This window comes from Triticum urartu, chromosome 1 (assembly GCF_003073215.2).
Source record: "Triticum urartu cultivar G1812 chromosome 1, Tu2.1, whole genome shotgun sequence".
Lineage (NCBI taxonomy): Eukaryota > Viridiplantae > Streptophyta > Magnoliopsida > Poales > Poaceae > Triticum > Triticum urartu.
The window spans coordinates 553,964,039-553,973,043 of record NC_053022.1 but is presented as its reverse complement, the minus strand read 5'-3'; the positions used below and the strand labels follow the sequence as shown (position 1 = coordinate 553,973,043).

Genomic DNA, 9,005 nt, shown 5'->3' with positions numbered 1-9,005 from the left:
TCTCATCAAAACTACATCACGTGAGATATAAATTCTTCCTGTTGAAATATCAAGACATTTGACACCCTTGTGAAGAGGACTATAACCAAGAAAAACACACCGTTTTGAGCGAAAAGCAAGCTTTCACTTATTGTAAGGACGAAGATTTGGCCAACAGGCACAACCAAAAGTTCGAAGAGCATCATAATTTGGTTTGACATGAAGGAGACGTTCAATAGGAGTGTCAAAATTTAGGACTTTGCTAGGAAGCAAGTTTATGAGAAAGGTGGCAGTTATAAAAGCTTCATCCCAATATTTTAAAGGCATGGAGGCATTGGCAAGTAATGCTAGACCAACTTCAACTATGTGATGGTGTTTTCTCTCAGCAGAACCGTTTTGTTGATGAGCATGAGGGCATGAAACATGATGAGTGATGCCAACCCTTTGAAAGAAACCATTTAACTTTTCATACTCGCCTCCCCAGTCGGTTTGCATAGTAATAATTTTCCTATCAAACTTGCGCTCAACATATTGCTGATAATTAAGAAAGGCTTGATAGACATCAGAACGCTTCTTAAGCAAATATATCCAAGTAAATTTACTGAAATCATCGATAAAGTTTACATAATATGTATGTTTTCCCACAGAGAGTGGGGCAGGACCCCATACATCAGAAAAAACTTGCTCCAAGGGAGCAGGAAACATGATATGGCAACTGGTGACTCTTAGCTAACTGACAAGAATCACAAGCATATGGAGTACTCTCTGGGGTGTAAGCTATTTTATTTCTCCTAAGAACTTGCTGAACGACAAAAGAAGAAGGATGTCCTAAACGCCGATGCCAAGTAGAGGATGACGGCTTTATTGTGAAGAAAGCATGCTTGGAAGTCTCATGACACATAGGCACCAAAGGATAGAGTCCACCATAGCAAGGGCCCCTAAACAGAGTTCTTCGAGTTGCCTGGTCCTTGATTAAAAAGAAGAAAGGATGAAACTCAATAAAGACAAGATTATCAAGAGTAAATCGATGAATAGACAAAAGGTTCTTAGATGCATTTGGAACAAGAAGAATATTTTTAAGGTCAAAGGAGCCATGAGGGGTACGTAATATTGAATCACCAATATGAGTGATGTTCATACCTGTGCCTTCAACAGTGCGGACCTTGTCTTGCCCATGATATTTGTTGGCGATGAGAAGCTTGTTCAGCTCACTAATGATGTGATCGGTGGCTCCAGAATCAGCATACCAATTTGTGTCAACACCATATGGGGCAGCAGCAAGAAGTGCCCCCTTTTCTGCATCATCTCTCTTTTTCTTGTCATCAGCATAACGCCACCAACAATCACTAGCAGGGTGTTCATGCTTCTTGCAAATCTGACAATCGGTGTCAACATACTTGGTAGGGTACGATCTGAGCGACGTCCACCACCATCATTACGCCTATCACGGCGATCATCACGCCGGTCTCCACAGCGATCATCATCTCTACGATCATCACGACGCCAACCACGGTCATCATCTCTACGGTCATCACGGCGCCAACCACGGTCATCATTGCGGCGCTCATCACGACGCCAACCACGGTCATCATCATTGTCACGGTATCGATCACCACCACCCCCTCCACGGTAGGAACAACCACTGTCAGGGCTGCGACCACGGAGAGGAGGAGGAGGAGGTGAGTAAAGACGTGGAGGTGGAGTGCGACCACGTGAGCGCTCATAGCCCCAACGAGCCAGATTTGCAGAGGAAATAAACGAGCCATTCTCTTCAACTCCATTGCGCATATCATATCCACATAACTGCTCATAAAATTCATCTATGGTGGTGCTAGGGTTTCCATGAACTGTGGTGATAAGAGAGTTGTATTCACCTTTGTCCAGACCATGCAGAAGGTAACCTAGGAGCTCATCATCTCCAATCGGTTTTCCAAGTGCTGAAAGCTCGGAAGCGAAGCCTTTCATCTTGGTGTAGTACTGATTAGCAGTCATTGTCAGTTTCTTGGTGTCGTTGAGCTTCTCACGCAGATGTTGAGCCTTGGTGCGAGATGCTGTTTTGAACATAGTGTTAACGGCAGTCCACGCCGAAGCAGTAGTATCCATGCCTAGAACATGCGACAGAATCTCTGGAGAGAGCGAATTCAGAAGAAAACGCAACACCTGTTGGTCCCGAGCAATCCAGGCCACATACGCAGGGTTTTCAGCTTCGATCTTCGTCCCATTGGAGCCATCAGACTCGATGATCTTGGCTGGAGCACGGTCGGAGCCATCGAGAAGGCCCATAACATTGGCGCCACGGAACGCCGGAACGATGAGGGCTTGCCATAGCAGAAAGTTATCTCGCGTCAGAAGCTGAGTTGGAGGGCTCCCGAGGGCAGCGGCCAGGGCTGAAGTTGATGTCGACGAGCTCATGGTGTTAGATCGGATCGGAGGTTGTTTGTTTGGTTGTTGATGCGGCGGCGGCAGCTTAAAGGCAGCAGCGACGGCGAGGTTGTTTGTCTAGGTTGTTGATGCGGCGGCGGCGGCTTGAAGACAGCAGCGGCGGCGAGGTTGTTTGTTTGGTTGTTGATGCGGCGGCGGCGGCTTGAAGGCAGCAACGGCGGCGAGGTTTTGTTTGTCTTCGGCGGCGGCGGCGGCGGCGGCAGCTAGGTCACGGGAGGAGGGGCTCTGATACCATGTCAAACGTGATGACGGGAACGGTGCTTGAGTCCACACCGGTTGCATGTTAATATAGATGGCTTGGAAGCCGAGTTGGCTTGGAAGCCAAGTTGTACAAGGTGCAGGTATCCGTATACAATACTATACGCTATACGGTATACAAAAACTAAAATTACATTTAACCGTCTGAACCATGCCTCGTCGCTATTTGTGGCTTGAGGTTCGACTAGGCGAGCTGCTTGTGTCCTTGTAGTTGTGGTGTGTGAACTGTATGCTGAAAAGCGTTGTATCAGCCGCTTGGCTCTTCCTCTTTGCTACTGATACACCTCTCCATTGTGTATCCTTGAAAATCAGGGGGCATAGGATTATCTGGGCAGACTTAACTCTGCAATCTGGTGATGATGATCCACTGCTTGAGGCGATAATTTCAGTTCGACCAATCCTCACTAATGTTATGATTCCTTTGTAAAAATAAGTTTTCTCGTCACCCTTCATAGATTGTAACTGCATTGGGATGAATAATTTTTGGTTCAGTCCCAATTTTGTATGACGCCCTGCTTGCTATAAGGACTGCTAGCCTTGGTTTGCAGCCTATTATATATGCACTCGCAGATTAATTGGAAGCTAATAGGCTAACAAATTATGTAGCAATTACAGCTACTTGCGCGAGTAGCTTGTTTGCTCTGCGAGTGAGTTCTTCAGAGCTTCTATTCAATTCTGTTCACCTACTCAATGGAGCTACTATGTTTATCTATTGGTCTATACATACATGTAAGAACTTTAAGCTGGCCTACTGCCACTTCATGTGTTAGCTTACTTTGGTTTCGGTGGGTTTCACGAAGGACATAAGTTTTGGTTATAGTCGATGCCATCGGCACAACAAGTCATCTAGTGACCAATTGTTTGACCAGATGGCCAGATCTGGACAACAAAGCACACAATACAGCTCAGCTTCAAAGTAAAAAAGGGGGATCTTATTCTTCATCCAATCAAAAGTTTGGTATCCCAGGAATTCGGTGACACAAAGATAATCGCGCATGAATCTGCTAAAATCGCTCATGAGGTAGGTAGGGCAGGCTGTGCTATTCTCTGAATGTTTTTCGCATGGAAGGATCCGTTCGACGGGCAGTGGCATAATAGGCCTGGCGTTGATCTGCATAGTTTACTCCTTCCCGTCAGCCGCGCGGAGGGAGCCGAGCTGCACCGGCGCCTGTGTGGACACCACCTTGGACGATCCATACAGGGCGACGTCCTTCCCCTCGGTCCTCTCCTTCTCGATCTGCTCCTTGATCCAGAAGTAGGTGAACCTTAGGCCATCCTGCACAGAATTCATAGGTATTGTTATTAATTATCTTCGACTTCCTGAGGATTTTACTGAAGCCATCATAACAGGACCAGCCTGCATCTGTGCTAATGTAAAGAGCTTCAGGTGTTATTATCATGTGGCGTTGGAATTGTCAGTGTTTGACAATTATGCTGCATTACCTTGAGCCTCATTGTGGGGGCCCAGCCAAGCTTCTCCTTGATGAGTGTGTTGTCAGAGTTGCGGCCACGGACACCCTCTGGACCAGGGATGTGGTGGATGGGCAGCTTCTTGTCCTCGAAGCCGAGAACAATCTCAGCCATCTCGTTCATGCTCACCATTTCATCGCTTCCGATGTTCACGGGCTCGCAGAAGTCTGACTTTGTCAATCTACGAAGTACAGTTTGTCAATATGTTGATTTATCATTTCTGCCAAGGCAGTAGTTTTTAATTGATATCTTCTTGATATTAATATATTCCCTTTATCGGGTAAAACAATGTAGTTCTGTCTGGTATAATGTGGATAATGTGACGAGTAGCTATATACCTCAGAACACCCTCGACGCACTCGTCGATAAAAGTGAACGATCGAGTCTGGAGACCATCACCCCACATCTCGAACTGTTCGGTGGAGGTCTGAGCCTTTCTACAGAAGGCAGCTGGTGCCTTCTCACGACCGCCTAACAAATTGCAAAATTGAATTATTTTGCCTCAGGGTGACATTATGATCGAGCTTGTGGATTTACCTTTCCATGTTCCAAAGGGACCGTAAATGTTGTGAAAACGGCCAATACGGCACTCAATGTCAAAGTCCTTGGTGTAGTGCTTGCACAGCTCCTCGGTCGCGAGCTTCTCCAAGCCATAGGCATCTTGCGGCTGAATGGTAGCACAGTAATAAAGGAAGTTAAAATCTGGATATTTTAACACATCTGAGTATAATACAAAATGGCATCAATTTCCTATGAACTCACCTCAGCAGGCCAGGCATCAGCTTCCTTCAAGCTCACATTTGTCTCAAGTTGTTTGAATTCAGGATAGATGCATGCGCTCGAGGCATAGAAGAACCTGCAGGACCAAAAAAAACAAAATTGAATCGATATGGGATACGTAAGTTATTTGGATTTGAGGCAATGTACTTGCAAAGTAGACATGTACTTGAAACAATTCGAAAGGAAAACAGAGTTAATTCTGATATCGTAGCAGCACTACTTTTTTTCTTAAGTTCAGTTTGGTAGTGTCAATATCAACTCGACAAGAAACAGATCTGGATATGCCACTAATGAATATATTTGTCAAATGCAAGCATGCATCTTTAACAAAGCTTCTAAAGACCACCATGCACATTAAATGTCTACTCCAGGTTTTATCACTCTTGCCTGAGAAAGCTTTTCAAGTAATTTCTGAATTCCAAATAAACCCTTTTCAAGTAATCTCTGGACAAGCTCATAGCACACTTCAGCTAGATGGGTAAATGAAGTTACAAACCTCTTCACGCCGTTGATACGCCCGGCCTCAAGCATGTTGAAACTGATCATGGTGTTGTTGTACATGATAACAGAGTGGTTAGACTGAATGAACCCCATGCCTCCCATATCAGCAGCGAGATTGAAGACATGGTCGACATTGGTGGTGACCTTAAGGCAGTTGTCCATGACCCTGAGGTCAGCAAGGTGGAACTCATGGCAGAACATGTCCTCGGTCATATGCTCGTTCTTCTTCCAGTCTGAGGCAATGATGTAGTGCCCCTCACTCTTCAGACGGCGAGCAATATGGGATCCAATGAAACCACCAGCTCCAGTGACTGAGATTCTCAGCTTCTCAGATGGCCAGTACAGCTCCCTCTCCAGCTCAGCATAGGTGTACTCGCCATAGGGAGTTCCAGTCTCGTCGGTGCTCCCCATTCTGTTGTTCAAAGAATTTGAAATAAAAATGAGTAACACTAGAAGTCAAATTGATATGAAGCATTACTGAATTTCCCTTCAGATAGGCACTTAATTCGAACTAGGACACAAAAAAATATCATGGAATTAAGAGGGAAAAAACTGCTAAGATTGAACAGAGTACATCTGTAAACATCCACTGCTTAGAGGGCTGCTCATTAATTCCTTGTCATGTGTCTCAAATATTTCAAACAGAAATGTTCTGTGGAGCCATGGTCCAGCCAAATCTATGTTCAGCACACACACCTATCGACAGCTTTTACAGGGATCTGTGTCTGGCGAGCATAGTAAAGCATGGGGGGATCATCAACTGAAGGTTGGAAGGCCTACAGCCGCTAATTAAACCTACTGTAGGCCAACACCGTTGGGAATAAAATATCCAACTTGCTTCGAACAACACTAATGCTGTGTACGATGCACCAGCACTGTCCACATTACTGTATTGCCTCATCCTGTAGTCAGCTGTGGCCATATAACTGGACAGTACTAATAAGCTGAATTAACATGATTTACCAGTAATATCCTACGAACCAAAAGAGGCCTAAACTGTCAAGGTCACTAGTCTCGCTGTGTTGTCGATGCGGCCTCAAATTTTTTTTTCGAGCATTGCAAATCTTTCTAGACCGCCATGTACGATTATACAAAAAAGTTCTGCAGTGTGTTGGTTCAGTTTCATCATCAGTTATCCTTGAAAAACAGTTGTTTTGCATCAGCTTTTTATTTTGAAATGGCAGGTCAAAACTGATTTTTTGTCCACACGAGCTTGATTCGCAATAACTCTTTTTATGCCAGGAGTGTCGCCTCTACTGAATGCGATATCCTCCTTTGACCAAGTCGAAAACACAATAGTTAGACAGATGGGACGACTTGGAGGTATTCTCAGGTTCTCACAACTGAACAAGCTAAACCTGAAACCTTCTGTATGGTTGGCGGGTACCTTCGGCTTAGAAAATATGTTGAGGGAAGACGAACAGTGCCGACAGGCCTGACCAGAACACTATCAATTGTGGCAGCCCATCACGTCAAAAAGAAAACGAGCCCGGGAAGGCCTGCGAGTACGAGCAACCTGACGGAGAGATGGATTCAGGCAAACGGTGCAAGATCAAGAAGTTTGGAAAATGCTGACAGTGACAGGGGCCGGATCCACATGAGAGCTGTACGATCTTTCAAAAAAAAACATGAGAGCTGTACTAGATCGGACGGTGGGTTCGGGGTCAAAACAGAATACTATGGCTGCACATGGTTCAACCAAGCACTACTCCTTGACAGAATCTTTGGGGCTAATGGCGATACACTGATACTAGTACACATGAACAGCGAGCACCCGCCCGCCTGCTGTTCAAGTCAACCACAGAACTTCCTGCGATTCATGGCGCCTAATTGTACACACGCCCATGCCCGGTACCAATCCATAGCAGCAGCAATCGTGCACCAAGCAATACATACATGCAAATTACTACGAGGCAGTTCATAGTTCATACATACATACACCCAAGCAGACTCAGATGGCGATCATGGAGGGATGCATGAGGAGCTTACCTTGCCGGAGGTGTCGGGGCAGTCGTCGGCGGTGGGAAGGAGGCGGCGGCGTGGTCTCCCTTTTTCTCGTGGGGCTGGCGGGAGGGGGACAAAGGAGGCGAGGCGGCGGTGTGCGGCCCTGGATTGATGGATGGATGCACTTCCCGCGATCTAGATCGGGTTATGTAGGGGATGATGATGGGTAGGTGGGTGGAGGGAGACCGAGGAGGGAACGAGACAAGACAAATAGTATACAGGAGGAGGATGGAGGGAGGGAACGTGCGTCAGGCTCGGCGGCACGTTGCCTCCGGCTGCGCCAATGGCAGCCAGGGGTCGTGGCTTGGTGCACGTTACCTTCGGCTGCGCCGGTGGCAGCGAGGGGTCACGGTTTGGTCTGCGCTTCGTCCCGGTCTTCGCGGTGCTTTGCGACCGGTGGTATCGTCAAGTACGTAGTACTGAAGTTGATGCATGTGGTCTAGGCTATGATTGCCCTTTGACGGCGTTTTTGTGCTGTCACGTCGACGCAACGGTGCCAAGGTGTTTGCTGTATCCCCATCACATGTCTGCTCTTGCTCATTTACTTATATCTTGTAAGGTGTTGAAAGACTTCATAGACAGCGAACCAACCGAGGCACTGTGTATCTCTAGCCCACATAGACGCAAGCGCTCATAATACTTACGTGCATATATTCACCTCTATGAACACACACATGTACACCCTATCCCTATGAGCATCTCCGAAAGACTGAGCCGACATATCATCTTGAGATTTTACAAAGTCACTGTAGACGCCTCGTAGTCGAGGGGAACATCTTCTCCCACTGAACGTGCATCGTCGGAAATCTTGAAATAAGTTCAGAATAAATGTAAGCACTAGCATTTGAACATTGATGGGCTGAGGATCAGACCGAGCCTTGAGGGGTGGGGGTGAGAGGGGCATATACCCCGGGCCCCACGCGCCAAGGGGGCCCCCAAAATGCCAAAATATCACGTAATATTCCATGTTATTTTCTCCTTTAATCAAAGATTTCATTCTTTAATCTACTATCCCAAAATAGGTATCCCTTCCTCATTTACCCTGATTTTCTTCCTACTTCGGATAAAGTTGAGAGACGAGACTTGCCTGCTCCTCCGGCGTGCGCCCATCTGTGCTCCCGCATACGTGGCATGATTTGATTGGAACAAAATAAAGCCCGGCCCCATCCCCTTAAAATCATGGGGGAGATGATTAGATTATAAAGGAAAAAAGAGAAAAAGACAGCCGTAGGATGAAATGTGAGTACGGATGGAAGCATGGGGAGGGAGCAGGCAAGCCGGATCCAAAGTTGAGAGCCCGCGCGCAGGTACGATTGATAATATGCCAATTACTATTGTGTGCAATTAATTAGTGGTAGTTATTTCCGTTTAAACAATAGAGGTAGCTATGGAAACATATATCTCATGATTTTGTTCCTTAATCTATGAGAGTACTAACAACCAGATCACACACGGGGTTGGAAGAGAGAGAATGGACCCCCCCCCCTTCCACGCGCTTCTTCTCATGTGCGCCCATGGCGTTGCCTCGAGACAGAGGAGGACTGGGCGGCCGTTGCCTCCCACTCGGTCAA

The 9,005-nt window shown here is 46.5% G+C and overlaps 1 protein-coding gene across 1 annotated transcript; it reads right to left on the bottom strand.

The window, feature by feature from the left end:
* Positions 1-3,589: 3,589 nt before the first annotated feature.
* On the bottom strand, positions 3,590-7,624 carry LOC125529293 (GDP-mannose 3,5-epimerase 1). The gene is made up of 7 exons (XM_048693704.1): positions 7,420-7,624; positions 5,426-5,842; positions 4,912-5,005; positions 4,687-4,816; positions 4,488-4,620; positions 4,123-4,330; positions 3,590-3,955 (listed from the first exon to the last, which is right to left on the bottom strand). Exons 2-7 carry the CDS (start codon positions 5,839-5,841, stop codon positions 3,800-3,802), a joined length of 1,137 nt encoding a protein of 378 aa, XP_048549661.1. The 5' UTR covers position 5,842; positions 7,420-7,624; the 3' UTR covers positions 3,590-3,799.
* Positions 7,625-9,005: the final 1,381 nt, after the last annotated feature.